This window comes from Astyanax mexicanus, chromosome 6 (assembly GCF_023375975.1).
Source record: "Astyanax mexicanus isolate ESR-SI-001 chromosome 6, AstMex3_surface, whole genome shotgun sequence".
Lineage (NCBI taxonomy): Eukaryota > Metazoa > Chordata > Actinopteri > Characiformes > Acestrorhamphidae > Astyanax > Astyanax mexicanus.
The window spans coordinates 37,625,210-37,645,229 of record NC_064413.1 but is presented as its reverse complement, the minus strand read 5'-3'; the positions used below and the strand labels follow the sequence as shown (position 1 = coordinate 37,645,229).

The 20,020-nt window shown below is 34.9% G+C and overlaps 1 protein-coding gene across 1 annotated transcript; it reads left to right on the top strand.

The window, feature by feature from the left end:
* Positions 1 to 685: 685 nt before the first annotated feature.
* On the top strand, positions 686 to 19,993 carry frrs1b (ferric-chelate reductase 1b). The gene is made up of 16 exons (XM_007250414.4): positions 686 to 780; positions 3,148 to 3,343; positions 8,045 to 8,199; positions 8,282 to 8,376; positions 9,127 to 9,277; positions 10,846 to 11,028; positions 11,119 to 11,217; positions 11,347 to 11,497; positions 12,558 to 12,671; positions 12,761 to 12,876; positions 13,934 to 14,020; positions 14,561 to 14,658; positions 15,985 to 16,043; positions 16,845 to 16,988; positions 17,423 to 17,523; positions 17,610 to 19,993. Exons 1-16 carry the CDS (start codon positions 775 to 777, stop codon positions 17,700 to 17,702), a joined length of 1,848 nt encoding a protein of 615 aa, XP_007250476.3. The 5' UTR covers positions 686 to 774; the 3' UTR covers positions 17,703 to 19,993.
* The last annotated feature ends 27 nt before the right edge of the window (positions 19,994 to 20,020 follow it).

The following is a 20,020-nucleotide window of genomic DNA, read 5'->3' as shown; positions in this document are numbered from 1 at the left end:
CTTTACAGTAGACATAGCTTGTTTTTACTAAGAAGCTCCATAAATAAATTTAACTCTACACAAAAAAATTCAAACAGAGTGACCATAAACAAATTAGAATTTTTGCAGATTATATTTCCCAAAGATGATCATCAGAATCTCACAGCGCATGTGACAGTAGAGACATTACAATTAAACAAAAAAAATCTTTAGATTTTTGATCTACCCTGTAATTTGCTTTATTATTTTATTTATATCTAGCAAGATATTTCCAAAACATTTCTAAATAACATTTAAATAAATCAATGATAAAAATATTTTTTTTCTGGATGTTTGGAGCAGTGAAATGAACAGTTCTGATCTATATCTGTACATATAGTGAGATTATAATTTTATGGGTAGAAACTGTGCAAAATCTACTATTTTAAATGTACTTATCTGACTTTATCAGTGCAAAAGTTAATAGGAAGTGACCAGACTTTTCTCTACAATGTGATATCTCTTGTGGCCTAATTTCTTCTTTTGAAGTAGAATACTTCGTTATGCCATTATGCCAATATGTTTACTGTGTAGTGAATTGATGTTTGCTTTTGTTTTGAGTCGTTTCATGCTGATATTTCACAGCGTTTTACAGAAAAACAGACAGTACTAAAGAGACAAAATCACAGAGGCGAGTGAAGGCAGCACGAACGTCACTTACTGACGCCCTGAGCCGGGAGCCAATCAGCGAGCTGCTCCGTGTGAAAGCTTGAAACTCCGCCGAGCTCTGCGGAGAGTTAAAGGAAACAAAGACGCATGGAGGTATGGTTATTTTACTTATTTAGCGCTTTTTAGCGCTTTATTTAGAAGACTCCGCTGTATAGTTCGTGTGTGTGAGAGTTTATTCCACTTTCATTGAAGAAAAGTCCAGTTTTGTCTGGGAAAGGAGCCTATTTGTTCTGTTTTTTGATTGGCTGCAGGTCAGCATACCTGAGTTACTGTGAGACGGTGTGTGGTGTGGTGACACTTGTTGGTTATTAGAGTCTCTTTCACTCAAAAACATTAAACTTCATAAACATATAATAACTTTGTTGATAACAACAGAGGCAGAACTGTGTTAATAAACACTGCACGTAGTAAACTAGCGAATTAACCCACTAACCCTGACCTTGAACCACTGTTGTATTAGTTCACTAGCTTAGGTTAACCTAGCTAACCTATCTTACTAACTAACCTAAGTAGTCTGGGTACAGTAGTGTAAATTAATTAACAGTACATTCTAGATATTAATAATAATTAAAAATAAAAATATTGACACAAGTTAAGACTGTTAGTCATAACATTGTTAACAGCCCTATTTACTACTTACTTATTTCTTATTATGTTCAATAAAACTTTTGTTTATTACTGCTCTAGTGCTCTACTATGTGCAGCAGCTTAATTCAGTATGTGTAACATAATATGTTTACCAACAATGTGTGATATCAACACTTTTTTTGAACAATTTATTTGCTATTTCTTACTGTCAGCTTATGTGCAATAGGATTGGTCACTGCTTAATGTTAGATTTACGCACTGGGAAAGCATTAATACAAACTTAATGCATTTAAATGTATTAATGTTTAGTAATGTATTTACTAAGGTTAGTAGTTAAGGCAGTACTTAACCAAGTAACAATGTTTATTGCTGTCTAAGTATTGTTTTTTATTTATGTACCCTGATTTGTTTACAGTAGGAACGTTTTTTACATTTCTGTAAAGCACTTCTTCTACACAAGTTAATTTATATATTCACTGTTTAGTTTGCAGAAAAAGGTTCCTGTTCTGGCTAAACCGTTAAAACCAGATAGTTTGCATTTTCTTGACACAGGAATGAACATAAGATGAAAAACAGGTATAGCTTGTTGGCTAGATCACGTACATATATGGTATATTTGACATGGACTGTTGTGTTTACATTAACTTAATTTAACCCTTCTGTTACCTTCAAATTCACTAAAACCCTGTTTTAGCACGATGGATTTGATCCCAGCAGTTTAACCCCACAGAAAATGAAATAAAATGATTATATAAATAAACATGTTATAATTAAAGTTTATGTTTTAGGTATTGTGTCTTTGTTGAATTATTAGTGGTTCTGGCATTGCTGCAGGTATTGTGTTTGGCCCTAAAGCAGAAGACTCTCTAGTGTAGGCTTTTTTGTAGATTATAAAATTGGGTGCCATAGTGAGCTCAAAATTATCCAACACGTGTGTTAAATGTTAATATTTCTTTTGTTCTGTACAGCTAAACCATTTTTACGTGGGGATAAAATGGCCCATCATACAACAGCTGTGTATATAAAATCTGCACAGGAATAAAAAAATATATAATCATGTTAGATTTATTGTAGAATTGTATTGTGCAATTGATGTGGTTATAGTTGTTAAACATTGAATGAGGCCATTTAATTTATTGGGATAAACCTTTTTATCAGATCAACAATATACTTTTATCGTAGATATTATGGATAATGTCTGTGCTTACAGAAAACACTGACCCTGCTGTGTATCTCAGTACATAAGTCACTGTCCTAGGTATGGGAAAGTGTTTGAATTGTAGTTTTTAAGGATCTGTCACTGTTGCTTCCATTTTGACTGAGATCACATGTGTTACGATCAAAATTATGTATTGTGAAATTGTTTAATTATTGTAATATATAATTTTTTTAAAAACAAAAATCTCTTTAAGTTGACCTCCATTGAACTTTTTAAGAGTTTTACCTTCAACTATACAGTTGTTATTTTACAAGGTAAAAGAATTTTACATTTTGGTGAATATATACATCTCTTTTTGTCTCCTTTCTCAGACTTCATTAGGAGAATTCTACTCATAAAATAAAATAGCTATACAAAGCACATGTTTCCTTATCTTTATGTGCAGCTTGTGGAGGGACTGTGTAAGGGACTGATTACTTAACAGTTAACAAAGATCTGCCTGGCTGTTAGTTTCTGGTCTGTGTCTTTATATATCATATATGTATGTTACTCTACATATCTTACCAGTTGAAGTTTATTTATCATCAGTTAAACAATTCAACACGGTCAGTGTTCTTAAAGGGGCAGTTACTACACCTCTAGGCACAGTAGTAAAACAGTAAGTATAAAGCCCTTTCTCTGATGCTCTCTTTGTTTGTTTGTTTTTGTTTCAGCTTCTTCCAAAGCCTTGGACCCTCGTGGTCCTGTTTATTGTAATTTTGAGGTCTGTGGTTTGCTTCAGCAATGGGAAGGTATCCCAAGCTTGCGGGGACATGGTACCTATGCATGGTTATACTCCCAGCCCCGATCCTCCTCCTGGCAGTCTCACTGTGGATAAAACTACATTCAGACCTGGAGACCAAATTAAAGGTTAGACTGAATTACTGAATCATGTCTGCTCTGTTATGGAATATTAACTAATCAGTAATTGCCACCCAAGGAATTGTGTTAAACAATTTAATTGTCTATTTTGGTTTAAATTACCAACTGATTTGATTTACAACTTTAAATAGGGCTGCAACGATTAGTTGATATAATCGAAGATGACGATAGTTAAAATTTTTAACTAATTGTTAACTAATTGAGTCGACTAATTGTTAATTTGTTACTGTGTGCACATTGTGCATTGTATAAAGTGCTGGGGAAAGAAACACAACGAGGAGGGGTTATGGCTCCCTTACACAGTTTACACTTAACTTGGTTTCTGTCTCCAAAAGTGCCCAAACACAACAGATTTCATATTTACTCACTAAATATCATATCATAATATCAGACATCTTCTGAGCATGACATTTAAATGCCATGTTTCTTTTATTGTAAATACAGCTCTGGAAAAAATCACAAGCCATCAAACCAAGCTGAATTGCTTGAATTTTTGCACCAGGAGTGGCATAAAGATATCCAAAAGCAGTGTTTTTGTTATTTCAGCCATTTCTAATTTTCTGCAAATAAATGCTCTAAATGACAATATATTTATTTGGGAGAAATGTTGTCTGTAGTTTATAGAATAAAACAACAATGTTCATTTTATTCAAACATTTACCTATATATAGCAAAATCAGAGAAACTGATTCAGAAACTGAAGTGGTCTCTTTTTTTTCCCCAGAGCTGTATAGTCATAGTCATTGACTAATCAACTAAATGAAAACAACAAAAAAAACTTCAAAAAACATGAAGATTACATAATCATGAATTGCAGCCCTACTATTAAAATACAGGCCAATGGTGACTTAATTAGTTGACTAGCTAGGTTTATTTCTAGCTGTTAATTCTGAGTATTTTTTAGCCAAAGACAGGCACACTTTGAGCTTAATTAAACAAACATTATGTAAAGATGCCCTCTAAAGGTTACAACACTAAGCCACAAATGGAAAATGTGTCATTCCTGTTGCTTTATGCACTGCATGACACATCTTAATAAATGCATTTTTTGATTATTTTTTTAATTAACATGAATTGGCTTTCACCCAGCTGAAGAGCAACCAATTCACATTCTGTTTATTGCATAACATGAATTTTAAAAGCTAACAGCTGTGGGAAATAATTACAAGCAGCTCAAATAATTATTACCTGTAGTCTATTATGTAATATTATGATGGGCCTCTTTGGAACCAAGATAAAATGCTACAGATTTTGGTGACAGTCTGTTTTACTCTGCCTTCTGTGGAAAGTTCTTCTTCTGTAAGTGATAGGATTGTATCATCATCATCTTATGGAGAGACGTATTGGGACATTTGCTAATTCGTTGTTTCTACTGAGATCAAGGGTATTTAAAAGAGTTTATCTTGCTTTTGTTGGAGTAACTGCCTCTACTGTACAGGGAAGGCTTTCTGCTAGGTTTTAGAGCATTGCTGTGAGGATTTGAATACATTCAACGACTCATCTTAAAAATGTTCACAAAAATATATGTTTAGGGTAAAAAAGCTCTAGGTTTCTCCTAACACGAGGTAGTGTTCTTTTAAATTGCTCATCCAGTAACAGAGATGTACCGTATTTTTCGGACTATAAGGCGCACCGTATTATAAGACGCACTATCAAAGAACGCCTATTTTCTGGTATTTTTCCATACATAGGGCGCATCGCATTATAAGGCGCGTTAAGTGACACTAGAAAGGGTGCCTATATCAAAGTGAACAGGGGTGGCGCCATGTTTCCCTTCCCCCACGGGGGGGGGGGGGGGGGGTGTCTTGCCGGTGGAGCGTCTCAGTATACAAATCTCTTTCAAAGTCAAACGAGTGCTGGATATTAATCTACACAGATTCCTCTCCTGAAAACTGTTTATTTGGGTGAGTAACGTGCTTCAGTTTATTTACAGTAAGCTTAGATTTCCAGATGTCCACTAAGGCTTGCTGCACCAGCGTTAGCATAGCTATCCGCTAGCACGCTAGCTAGTCCCCTAAACTAGTAAAGTTAACCCAAACTTAAACGACAGCGTTACACTGAGTAATCCTGCGTGTTCTGGTAAGACAGTGAGATATTAGCTAGCGATTCGTCCCCCGTAGCTTGTTTTAACACGGTAAACAAGCAGATTACAGGCTGATAAAACTCACCTCTGAGAGAGTTAGCGCTTAGCATCTAGCTAATGCTAGCCAGGCAAAGCAGCACAGACTTACAGGCTGATAACTCACCTCTGAACGGTGAACGCTTAGCGATTAGCATCTAACTCTAATAATACTGCTCCAGCAGTATTAAAAGTACTAAATTTAGATAATACTGATCTCTGAACAGTGAAAAAGCTAGCTAGCTTAGCGGTTAGCATCTAGCTAATGCTATTGCTGCTCTGCACGGAGTGTGTGTTTACTGCTCCTTACACCTGACGGGTAAAATTTAGATAATACTGATCTCTGAACAGTGAAAAAGCTAGCTAGCTTAGCGGTTAGCATCTAGCTAATGCTATTGCTGCTCCAGCCACGGAGCTGCACGGCTCTGCACGGAGTGTGTGTTTACTTTAGATAATTTAGATAATACTGATCTCTGAACAGTGAATAAGCTAGCTAATGCTATTGCTGCTCCAGCCTCGGAGCTGCACGGCTCTGGACTCTGTATAGCACTGAAACTCTCTATAACGCTGCACCGAGTGTGTGTTTACTGCTCCTTACAACCTGACGGGTAAAATCCATACAAAAGGCGCACCGTATTATAAGACGCACTGTCAATTTTTGTGAAAATTAAAAGTTTTTAAGTGCGCCTTATAGTCCGAAAAATACGGTATGTGAAATAGATTTAATTTTTCTCTGATTGTCCAAATCACAGTGATGGACTGCAATTTATGTATTTATGCCTTTTTCTTATCTTTAACAGTTAGTTTTGAGCTTGAAGTTATGAAGTTGACCTTCAAGTTATCTCATTCTGTGGTTGGTGTTGTTCCCATATTAGCAGCTCTGGAACTTTAAAAGTTGTTTTTAAAGGAAAACAATGTCTCAAAACTTCAAATCTGTCACAAGACCCTTTGAATCATGAGGATGTTAAGGCGTTTAAATATAAATAATGCTACACCCACGCTAAATGATACTGCAAAACAGCAGGGTTTAGGAATATAACAATACTAGCTGCATAATTTGTATTTCCCTACTGCTAGAGACGAGAGACACGTGACTAAACTTATGTTGGGTATTTTGGTGAGGTTGCCAGTCTAATGACGTCACTTTGGTTCACCACAGTGTTAGTCTGCCTGTAGAGAAACTTGGTATTTTGAGTATTCAGCTTAAACCCACAGTTTGTAATAATAACACATGATGCTGACTACAGAATGACGCACAGCTTCAGTGCTCAAAAATGGCACTGACCAAATCTCTTTTAAGTACTAGCTTAAAGAAACAACCCTGCAGAAAATAATTACAACAAATAACACTTTTACTAATTACTAAATGAAGTCACGTGAACACCTATCAGTGACTAAAACTAAATAATACTAATAAAACAAAATTTTATATTAAAATAGATTATTAAACTGTAGGGCAATGTCATGTGATGTTGGGACTGGTGTACTGATGTAGGACCAAAGAACACCAGGGCAAATTTGTTACACTATTGCACTCACTCTAATGTGTGGTAGTGTAAGAGTTTTATTAACAAAGTGTACTCAACAAATAATATGAAGTGTAGAGTCGCATATCAATCCCATATTAAAAACGTGACTAAAGAAAAACACCATTCATCTGCTATCAAGACTCAACTGAGGTGCCGGATCCAAAAATACAAAGGAAATTAGTACATAAGAAGCATCTGCACACTTAAAGCCATGCAAAAACACTTTTGTGCAGTTATTCAGCAAACTTTCTTTTTTATCGTTAAATATGACTAAAGCTAAATAAATATTGCTGAGTAACTGCTCAAATGTTTTTTTTTCTGCTTGGAATTGCAACAATTGTATCAAGTCTTTGTCACTTTGAATTAGAGCTGGGCGATTAATCGATTGTTTCGATTAATTCGAATTTACAGTTAAGGACGATGTGTTTTTATGAAAATCTATTTTCCTCTGAGTTTTCATTTTCACCACCGACGCTCCCCTGTGGGCTCCTGTACTTCAGACTGAGCTTAGCCCTGCCCTCTGTTCTCTCTTATTAAGTCTTTACTTAATAGCATATTAAATTGTACTTGTTTTCTATTTTGTAAGTTTAAATAAAAAGGACACTATTTTATTTGTTTCTATTTGTTTTTTGAGGGTGGGTTTATTTATTTATTTTTTAAGTTTGAGGGTTCATTGTGTCAGTACCTAAACCTGTATCATTACTTGTTTCTGGTTGCACTTTAACCACAAAGGGGACATTTAAGTGAAAACTATATAAATAAAAACTAGTTTTTAACCATTTCCTTTTTAGCTTTAATTTGATTTTTAGTAGGGAAAAAAATCGATTTAAATTGAAAATATGATATATTTTTTTAAATCAAAGATTTTTTTTTTTGGGCCGTATCGCCCAGCTCTACTTTGAATGATATATTATGCATTATATAATGTATGTTTGACTATGTCAAAATGACTTGTAAAAACTTGTTTTAATGTCTTGTCCTTCCTTTATTTTAATGCTTTGTCTGACCAGGCTTTGATAAGAACTTGTTTTATATTTACAGTAACATTCTCATCAGTCCTCTCGGACAAAAAAGGACACTTCAAAGGCTTCCTTATAGAAGCTCGAAATGCAAGAGACCCTGATGCTGGAACTGTGGGATCTTTTACTCTGCTAAATCCTGCCATCTCACAGCTTCTTAACTGTGGTGATGGAGAGGTCCGTGAGTTTAACATGTAAAGTTCAGTTAAGTGTAGCCCAATTCTTTTTAACATGCTCTAACATCTGACTCTTTGAAAAGGGCTCTGCAGTGAGTCACACTAGTGACTCATCGAAGACGGAAGTTCAAGTTATGTGGACTGCACCCCCGGACCCCCCTCCTAACGTCCAGTTCCTGTGAGTATTTTTACAGTACGCTTTTTTTTCCCCCGCTACTAGCTCCTTGAATTGTCACCTTATTCTTGAGATTTTTTGTAAGACCTATTGTTTAGTAACAACACACACACACACACACACACACGTATATATAAACCTTAATGTCCAAGCATGTCTGAAAGCATTTGTAAATGTAAAGTATGTAAAGGTTTAAATTTTTTTTTTTTTTTTACCAGGTAAAGTCTATTTAATTCAATTTTCATCAGTGTCTAAATTTTTGCACAGTACTATAAACACATTGTCTTTCACCAACAATATAAGTGTATCTCCAAAATGATAACTTTACAAAACAAGGAAAACCCTTAACTTTTATATGTCATTGTTTTGAAGCATTACATCATAAAAGTGGGTATTAATATTATAACATGCATTTATTTCATATAAAGTTTTACAAGTTTTTTTTGTCCAAGACAATGACCATATACTATATAAATGTTTGCCCTGTCTTGTGCCTTAAGTTAAAAAAGGTCAAAGCTGTTTTATAATTTCAGGATACCTGGTTTGAACTATTGAATACTGCTGTAATCATGTTGATTCACCCCTGGCCAAATTAAATATTCAATTTCTAAGTTCACATCCTCTATAGTGAATGCATCTCTGCACATTTGAAGTCTAAACTACTGTGTTTTTGCTAAATTTAACACACAGCAAAAAAGCAAATGAAATAAATGTTGCTGTCAGTAACGGATGTGATGTGATTTGCTGTTTCAGGGTTACTGTGGTTCAGAAATACAAGCTGTACTGGGTCAGGGTCCCTGGGCCTGTAGTGACTCTCTATGGTGCATCTCCGCTTCCTCCGCTATCTACAGCTGGACAAGCAACATCTAAGACTACCACATCCTCAGGAACTATGCCCCGCCCTGTAAGTCCATGTACACAAAGAGTTTTTGTATGTTTTCTCTATAGCATCCATAATGACATAGTTAACTTTTTACCTAAACAATGCTTTTTCATACTAATGGCCTGTATTTATTTTAATTTTTAAGAGGTACATTATTATTGGCTGTACTGTGTGTGTATTAAGCAAGCAGGAACTAGCCCCCCACAACCTGAAATTAAAACCATTAGGCCTTTAGTTACACGCAAACAAAGCGTGAAACTTGGCTGAGTGACTGTTTTGAATCTGCAAATCCTCCTGTTTAAGCTGTCTCGAGCTGATGTATTAACTTTCCTGGATGGCTTATGTGTAAACCCTTTTTGAATCAGACCCAGTTTGGCATATGATATTATTACTGCTGTACTGCTGCTTCTCTCAAATCCAGCTCATGCCTCATCAACAGTAACAACCAAGTTATTTTTTATATAATTATTAGTTTTATTTTTACAATTTTATACAGTATTTTTTTATTTTATTCTCATAATACAAACAAATATGGTAGATGCATCCAGAGGTGTTAAGTATCAAAGTACAAATATGTCGTTACCTTGCTTAAGCAGAATTGTTGGTTATCTATACTTTACTGAAGTAATAATTTTACAGATAAGTTTTTACTTTTGGTCCTTACATTTCCACTCAATTGTTTGTACTTTCTGCTCCTACATTTAAAATAGCCTTGTTACTCCTATTTCATTCCAGCTTGTTTGCAAAAAAGCCTTTCCAGATAAATCTCTCCGTCCGGATAGAGTGAATTTAATTGCAGTTTAATGAGAACTATAAACATATACTATTCCGACACGCTATTGGTTTATACACTATCCGTTGCACTGCACGTCATGTCACACTCCATCAAAAACATAGCATGCTCTGTTAATTATTTAATGACCATTAGCAACATCTACTGCACTGCTCTGTTTACAGATAGATCTTTACGCTGTATAATATGTTTTTTTTTTATAGCCTTATATATTTTCTATTCTTCTGTGTTTTCATTTATGTTTAATATGTTTATTATTGTATTGTGCTGTTGCTGCTGGATGCCTAAATTTCCTTCGGGATAAATAAAGTATCTGTCTGTCTGTCTGTCTGTCTATCTAGCAGACGTATGTAGCCTAGTATGAAGATGGTCTGTGGTGAAGACTTTAATATATTTGCAATACACTAAAATGCATAAAATTTCAATCGACATATATGCAGCCTACAGTGCATCCCAAAAGTTTCAACATTAACATTTTAATATAACAATATAGTCATTGTGGCTTTTAGAAAAATGTGTTTTGGGGAGTGGGGTAATGCACTATAGACCCCGGTCAAACAGTCAAAGCTCCTTAATCACATTTTTCCCCTAACATTACTTTTACTTTTATACTTTAAATAGTAAATAATTAAAAGCAGTACTTTTACACTTGAGCAAAAACTTGAGTTAATAGTTCAATTTCTACAGAAGTATTTTAAACCCTACTACATCTGCTTCTACTTACAGAGTAATAAAGGTCAGTACTTTAGACACCTTTGGATATATTGCTTCTTTTTCCTTGTTTTCTCTTCTTCAGATCACCTCAGATGGCTGTGGAATTACAAAGTCCTGTCTGAGGGAGCCTGCAGCCTGTGATCCACAGAATGACGCCCTCTGTTACTTCTTGTCATTCGCAAAGGAGGACGATAGCGTGGTGTTTGAGCTCAGTGGTCCAGCACCAGGCTACGTCTCCTTTGCCTTATCCACTGATAAATGGATGGTAGAGTAACTCTTGTTTTTTGGGAGAAAATGTGGTGCTGTGGATGTGCATTGGTGTGATTTTAAGACAAGAGTCTGTGTCTGTTCTCAGGGTGAAGATGATGTTTATCTGTGCATTAATGAAGGCAGCCAGGTCAGCATTAATGCAGCTTATGTTCAGGGAAGAACACATCCAGTGATTGCTTCAGAGGTACATACCCATCTGCTGATAACAAAGAGTCTTGAAACTGTTGTCTGCATGTAAAAAATAATGTTGTTGATATGCAGTCAGAATCAGTCCTTTCTCTATAAGATTTTTGGCCTCTTCTTTTTGCTGTAGAATGTTTTGAGGGACACAGAGGGGAGGCTGGTGGACGGAGTCATCCAGTGCAGATTTCGCAGAGTTGTACGCATTCCAGCTCCAAATCAAAACAGATCAAATTTAGATGAAGCACACTACCTCTTCATGGCTCACGGTCGAGCAGAGAATGGTGAGTTAAAGTTTTCTTGTTTAGTCTAAAGCACCCTATTCAGTTATTTTAATTTAATATTAGGTTTATTAGTATATATCTTATTTTTATTTTCAAGCTATTATTTATCAGTCACACTTTCGTGCTTACAATAAAGCAACTCTTTTTGTTATTGTTCTTATACGACTGCCATATAAGATTTTAATATTTAGTAATTAAGAAAACTAATTATATTAATGTGTTGCAGAGCAAATGAATACCTACTGCTCTAGTAAGGAGCTCTTTGTTTCTAAACTTCACAGTTACTTAAAAAAATTGCACTGCACTATGATTTCTATTGTCACTTTTAATGGAAGTCAATGCAAAAAAAGTTATATTCCAAGTCATTTTTGATTCATCTATATGTTATATCAGCCTATTTGTCATGAATTTATTATGGAATATAAAGAAAGGAATATAAATTCAAATGATGTCAAAGTGAAAGAAACAGCAAAAATGTTAATACAAGGTTTTTTAGAGGACAGTGATCTGAGATTTAATATGTCAAGATGTTTAATAGGTGGTCAAATTATGTTTAGTTTAGTTGAGTTCACATTATTGAGTGCACTTTATTATTTACAACTTTTTGCTGATTTTAAATATGTAGGTTACAAAAAAAAGGAAAAAAAATATGTATATATATAAATATAAATATATATATAAGTATTTTATAAGTTAAAGTAATATTTTAGTCAGAACATAAATACAATGTAAAACAATTTTTTATTTGTAGTCTTTTTTACTTTTGTTTTATTAATCCTGGCATTTCCGTTTTAACCTATGTAGGGGACAAAAATGTAAAATAGGAGATATTGGTTCTCTTCTAATATTAACTATTTGTAATTATGATGTTTTTCCTGAATGAAAGCACTAAGTGAAATCAAGCTGCTTTTGCTGCACAGTTTCCTTGTGTGGACTGCATGAATTGTGGAGTCAGTTATAATGTTTAAAAACTTTTAACAGCGTGTCATCACTTTCTTTAAATTCATATAGTGGGTCCTTTTAAGTTTTCCTGTAATCTTTTTTCATTGATCAACCCTAGGGAGGACCCACAGACATAACCGGCAGCCTCTCATTTCATCAAATCCAGTGTTCATTACTGGCTCTCCAGAGGATCTAACTGGCTCTCGCTCGCCCTTACTCATCAAATTCCACGGTGAGATTAAACTGTAGAATCCTGCTCCTTATTCATGTAATCGATAATGTTGGACCATTATCTCTGAACTCATTTCTCTGTGGATGTAGCTGTCTTCATGCTCATTGCTTGGATGACGACCGTCAGCACTGGAGTCATTATCGCCCGATACTTCAAACCAAACTGGCCGGACACAACTCTGTGTGGACAGAGGGTTTGGTTTCAGGTAGGAAAATAGGAAGGAAGACATTATAATGAGTTCTAGTGTGTTATTAATGTTTTTATTATTTGAGCCCTTTTAAAAAAAAATATCATGTAACCATGTAATCAAGCTTGTCTGTTAAATAATTTGTTTTCTCGTGCTTCCTGTGAGCACAGCTTTTGTAATAAAACATGTTTTACCTTACCTGCTCAAGTTTGCACACCTGTGAATATCACCCTGTTATTCAGTTTCTGCCTTAAAAATACATTACAAAATTAAAAAATAATGACCTGTATTAATATGAAAAGTAAGCTTGATATTTTAATAAAATATGTTTATCACAGATGTTGTACTATGAGCCCTATTTTAGCGATCTATTAGCAAGTCATGAACCATTCAGCTTGATTTATGAGGTGTCCGTGTGTCTTTGCTATCGTAACAACAGGAAAAGTACGCCTTGCACAGATTAAAACAAGCAAAAAGTGTGTACCAACTCTTAAATAATCATGAGTGTTTTGGATGCAACATGAAAAAATAACAAAAAAACGGATTGGTATTTTAACAGCAATGAATGTCAATGAATGTTGACTGTTATCTGAAGTTGTATTCAGTCAGTGGGGCACCTGTATTTTCTGTTGCCAAGATAGCAATATGCTGGACCACCACATTCATCAACATGTGTATATATATATATTTACAAGCGTCTTTAAGAGCTATTGGTGGGGTGTAGGGTAGCAATGAGCATCGTGATGCGTCTTCTGCAGGGTGTAAGATAGAGCCCTATGGCTTTTAACTGGACATTTATCATGAAATTTTACCACCGTGTGACCAATGAGTGTGATACAGACTGGATTACTTGTGCAATGCAGTTACAAATTAACGATTAGGCTATTCATCATCTTTAATTCTTTCATTAATTTAGAAATCAGAGTATACATAAAGTGGATTCTAGTTTTTCAATGTAAAAAATCTATTTAAAAAGAAAGAATGAAGATTTTTTACAAAAAGGGAGAAATGGTTAAGAAATAGACGTTGGTTAAAAGGGCTCGTTTCTAATCAAGCCTTTTTTTTTTCTTTACAGTTCCATCGAGCTCTAATGCTCGTCACAGTCCTTCTGACAGGCATTGGCTTCATATTACCTTTCATATACAGGGGAGGCTGGAGCAAGGTAACACACACACACACACACACACACACACACACACACACACTCACACACACGGTCTGTTTGTGTGACTAATGCTCAACACTGTGTCATGTTCTCTCTCATCCCCCACTATCGAGCGCTTGCCCGTATGACTGTTCATCAGCATGTCTAAATGTGTCATACTCACATGCTGTCTGTCCAAGGAGAATAGAATCAAAATAGGAAAACAAAATAGAGAGACATCAAGTCAAGCTCTGTGTTATAATCACCGCTTAGTGGAGTCTCACATTTCACATGGTGCTGAGGGCTGAGTACAGTGCCATTAGGTCCAATCTTATGCATTTTCAATAGGCAAAAAAACCCCAATATATCTATATCTATAGTTATTACAGTGTGTTACCAACAGAGGTCACTCTTTCTTAGTATTTTATAGGATAATACAACAGTTCTTTCCTTTTGAAACTTTACAATTGCACTATAGCATGCTCTATGGCTGCTGTGCTTCTCTGTAATCACATACTGTGAGAAAATGCCTTGGGTATGTTTTTTGTTTTTTTTAAGCGTGCAGGCTCACACCCTTACCTGGGCTGTACTGTTATGGCTCTGGCTCTTATCCAGCCCATCATGGCTCTGTTTAGACCTGCTCCAGACTCCTCCAGGTAAAGCACCGTTATTCCTCACTGAAGTAATATATATCTGTATATATAGTATGACTGTTTGGTAAGGTGTTAAATTAAATGTGTACTGTATGTACTGTTTGTAAAATAATTAATTACAAGTATTTCTGTCAGTCTTATTGTCATTATCTTTTGACATAAAGTAAAGTAAAGCACAGTTGCCAGATTCAGATAAGAAAATCAGCAAAATTGATGTATAGAGGCAGTTTTTTCAGATAGGAATTAAGTCTTACACCGCATTTTGATTGGTGATTTTCTATTAAAAAAAATGTCTATGGCTAGACAAAATCCATAAGGGTTTTGCATGCCAGCAATGTTGGATCTCCAGGCACTTCAGCATATTCTATTTTTGTTTTTCCAAGTAAAAAAAGTTATTGCCTTCTGCACATTTCTAAAACATAATTAAGTTATGAAAATGGTTGAATATAGAACAGCTACAGTATATTTTGTCCTTGAGCTGGTTATTAATATTCTTTTTATTATTTTTTTTTAAGAAAAGCATGTAATCACCTCTTTATATAACCATTCTGGTCTGGGGTTGGTTCAAATGTATGAAATGTAAATAATATATACATTATTTTATTTGATATTATGCTACAGAATAAAAAATGGCTAATTAGCTTCACTTTAATCTCTTCTTTGAAAGATTATAACACAGGTATTCAGTTTATTAGGTTGCACGGGCAATGCTAATGAAACAAAGGAAACTCCTGGCAGAGTTTGTGTGGAATATAATTATCATTATAAATTATTGAATATTATTACATGCTAGCCTAGGTAGTTACATGGTAATTTTAATATTGGGGTAATCCAGGCTAATGGGTAAGACACATTTTAGTCCAGTTAAACAAACGAATGAAAACACAACCCTACCAAGACCTGTTGAGAGAAAGTGGACTTGGTCTAATCCCAAACTTCAATTGATTTGTTTGTAGTGAGAATGTGATCTGACCTTGATTTGACCTAACTGCTAAGTGAACCCCTGTAGCTGTAGCTATTATAATTACTACAGCCATACACAAATGCCATATCTGCCATTGCTTTATGTTAATCTGCAGTGAAATATACACATCAATAACACAGACGTATTTATTTTATTGCTCCCACCCCGAGAAATTTTAAACACAAATTTTTGGATTTTTAGCTGTGTGAAAACAAACCAAACCAATGGGAAAATGATCTAAGTTTTAGAAACTCATTAATGGATTTAGACTAGAACTAATGAAATATAGGTGTGTTCACACTTCTGCCTAAGTTTTTATTATGTAATGTAAATTTTATTTGTATCTTATGTCGTTCTGTTTGCAGGCGATACATTTTCAACTGGCTTCATTTGGGAACAGGCACGATAGCCCAGGTCATTGCTGGTAAGAAAAAAATAAATGTTTAACAGAATTTTATATATACTGTGCAAAATAAGTCACAACCCTGAAGACATGTTTCTCCCTTCTAATGTTTTTTTTTTCCAAATTAGTTAGTCAGTAGTTTTATTACTTATATTTAGGGTTACAAATGGTCTAGTGATAAATGCTAATGCAATGAAGAGAACATTTTCATCTACTGTAGTCGTCGGGTATTGCTAGTACTTTCTCCACTTACTGGATAATGGTGCCTGCATTATGGAGCTTCACACACTCTAATTATTGTGCATTTAGCTACTCTGCCACTTGGTCTGCATTCAAGTCACAATCCAAACAGCACCACGGAGTGCCTGAAGACAGGTGAAGAACATGCTGTTATCACTGCTCAAAGAGCATTGTGGACTTTTTTTTGTTGTTGCAAGAGCTCACTATTACTAAACTATACCGGTAGAATCTCACAAATATATGCATGTTCACAATAACAACAATCTTCTGTATAAAAAAGAACACGGTGCTCTATCACACACTGTCCAAGAGAAAGGTGCATTCAGTCCTGCTGCTGCATATATTTACTGATATGAAAGAGCCATTCTACAATATAACTGTAGAGATGTTTATATGAAAATATTAAATATTGAATACGATATTTATATGACTCTGTTATAAATATCTGCTAATGTACATCCAAAAATATTGTATAACATGAATTAAATATTAAACAAATCATGAATGACTCTGAGTAAAGTAAAAAATAAATAAATAAATAAAAAAGTGTAAATAAACATAAATTGTACCTCCTTGTTTTAGTTGTGGCCGTTTGTTTGGGCATCCATCAGCAGGCCCTCTTGCTGCCTGCCCCCTGGTCCACCGGAATCGTGGCTGGCTATGTAATCTGGTTTGTACTTGCAGACTTGATTCTCGAAGTACACAGGAGAGGTCTGTTCCCCATAGGTTAGTACACCTAATACATCAATTTACAATAAAACAGCTCTTTCTTCTACATGGCCATTAGTGCCCTTTCCATTCTCTGTAGACCTTACCTGTCCATACACAGCGTTTATTTGTGTCACAGTACTGATTTAAGTAGCTTCTCCTACAGAGAAGCAAATTAATTGTGCAGTCAGATTGCATTAGATTGTAAAAAGGCTTTTTCACGTAGTTTGTTACCAGCTGGTTGCCAGCTCTGAATACTAATCATTTTAAAAGCCGCCCTGCAGCTGGTTAGAAACACATTTGTGTTTTGTAGTAATATGAAGAATAACACCAAAATATGATGAAATAAAATACATTTCACAGTAAAATGAGTTTCATCATTTTCTGCTTTACTGCCGCTGGTGATTCGTTATTGGTTGACTCTGTGTGTTTTTTTGTTTTCTGTATTACAGGGCAATTTTTTAAGCATTTTGAAGTCCACACAGAAAATATACAAACTGAAGACAAAGAGGAGATTCTGTTTGTTCCGTCAGAAGGCCAGAGCTGCATTAAGGTAAGACAATGTTAATGCATTTCCTCGTTGTTGTAGCTAATTTTCCAGATTAATTAACCTATTGCAACTTCTCTTTCTTGTTTCAGGGACCTCGTTTTAAAGAGGTTGTTCTGGTAGTCTATCTGTGTGGAAATCTTGTGTTCCTGACTATTCTCCTTGGCACAATCAGAGGGGTATGACGTACATACAGTGCATAACAAACCATGTGCCTGACTACTGTCACCTGCTGCATTAGGAGCATCTGTTCAGACAGAAAGTGCCAAGAACTTATTTAAAGGGGAACAGTCATGTTGAGCCTTTATGTGTGTGTGCATGTGTGTGTGTGTGTGTGTAAGATGGTGCTATGTTACTTCATAACAGAGCTTTGAAAATACTCAAAGACCATTTCACAGAACAAAACGAGGAAAAACCTTTTTTAGTGAGGTCTTCAGGGAATTTTTAAAACAGAAGATTCATATCCCAAGACATATTGTTTTGGCATGCAGTGTGTATGGTCTACACATTGCTAATCATTAGCTCCACTCTTTCATAACGTCCACTAACCCGTTCCTTTTTTACCCTTCTCATTAACAGTCAATGCCTTTCTATGCACCTAAAATATAATGGAACTGAATTTAGATTCGCTGCTGTCTTACTATCCTTGCCGCAGAAAAGCCTTAAATATTTCTTACTTTGTAAAAACAACTACCAAAACCAAATAAATATAAAAATGTTTGTTTTAATAAAAAAAAACATTATTGATGAATCGACCAATTGTGTGTTCCAATAATGTTCTACTCAGAAAAAAAATATTTTTACATTGACTTTATTGAGATTTACAATGAATTTCTTCACCTGTAACATTTGGAGTTACAATGTTTTTGTGTGACACTGTTTATTTGTTGTAATTTCTGTACTGTTAGCTTCTGTAATATACACTTAATCAACTGATAAGCTTGTTGTTAAGCTGAAAGTGTCAGTCTTATTAACAAAAAAACTCTCTAGCTCCCTTCTCAGTCCAAACTACCTCTGCACTGTGCTTATTCTATATCCCAAACTCGAAACACTTAACAAGTGCACTTCTGGTCTTAGTACTTAGTAATATGGGAGTATATATACTATTTAGTGTGGAAGTGTGCAGTATGGGACGCAAGCTTTGTGTTTGTTGTAAGAACACATAGTTTTAAATGTGTTTCCTCAACTTTCCAAGCATCTACAAATTTTCATCTCTGAGAGATGTAGTATTCAAGTTTTATACATTCTAAAATATAACAGTATCAGTATCTCTTTGTGCCGCCAGATATTAGGAGTTTAGTGTGACTGTTCCCCTTTAAGGTAAAGAGACATCATCAGAAACTTTATTGGCAAATTGGTATGCAAATTACATCCCGGAACAATGTTTCAGGCTATTTTGAAATACATGCTCATAGAGCTTGGATGTATAAATGAATATGGAGTTACAGTACAGCTTGTAATACTTTCACATTTATATTGAGAATATTTTTTAATTATTGACTTGCTGTTTTCAGAAATGATTTGTCACCAAATATGTTTTAGAACTGTTGATTGTGCTCTGTGATTAATAGTTAATAGTGTCTTTTACATTTTACAGCTCTGATATTGTCATTCTTGTGATTATTTTTACACAAAATTAACTTTTTGTCTGTATTGTGTGTGGATGTATTGATGAATGTATGGATGTGTATATGCTCATACGTATATCACATAAACCTTTAAGAACTGACTTTTTACTTGCTGCCTATTATATACTGCGCATTGAAAGGTGCCTTTAAAAATAATTTTCCACATCACTGGTTTTAATATTATGTGTAATTGATTTGAATGTGTGTGTGTGCATACACAACTGAGCACTTTACTAGGGACACTGTATAAGTGCCATGTAGGGCCTCCATTTGCTCCTTCATGAATCCACAGATTCCACAATGTGTTTGGTTGTATTTTCTGTAGATTAATCAGGTGCACATTCATGCTGCAGCCTCAGCTTTCTGTTCTTGGCTGACAGAAGTGGAATTGATCTCTTGTGGGATTGGGTCAACTTCATGACAACATGTTCTTGATTACACCATTCTGAGGAATCTGTTTAGTCGGTTGTCATGACAATTCCTAGAAGAATAGCAGTTCTACACATTTACAAACCAATAGTTTGGTACCAAAATCCCACTACAATTATAATCACTCCTTTTTTGTTCTATTTAAATGTTTGATGTGAACATTAACTAGAGCTGTTGCCACTTAATTAAAGAAGGCAAAAAAGTGTAACAGTGTTCCTAATAAAGTGCTTAGTGTGTGTCTATTTGTAATGAAGAACTTTGCTCCGTCCAGATCATGTATTATATGACACCTTGAATGCCTTTATAAGACTTTAATCAAATCTTTAAAATCAATATTTGAATGAATATAAAGATGAATAAGAGAAACATATATGATTAGTAGCTGTTTATAAATTAAAAGTGACATTATTTGCTACTCATCTTCTTTGATGCTTTTGTTTTCTCTT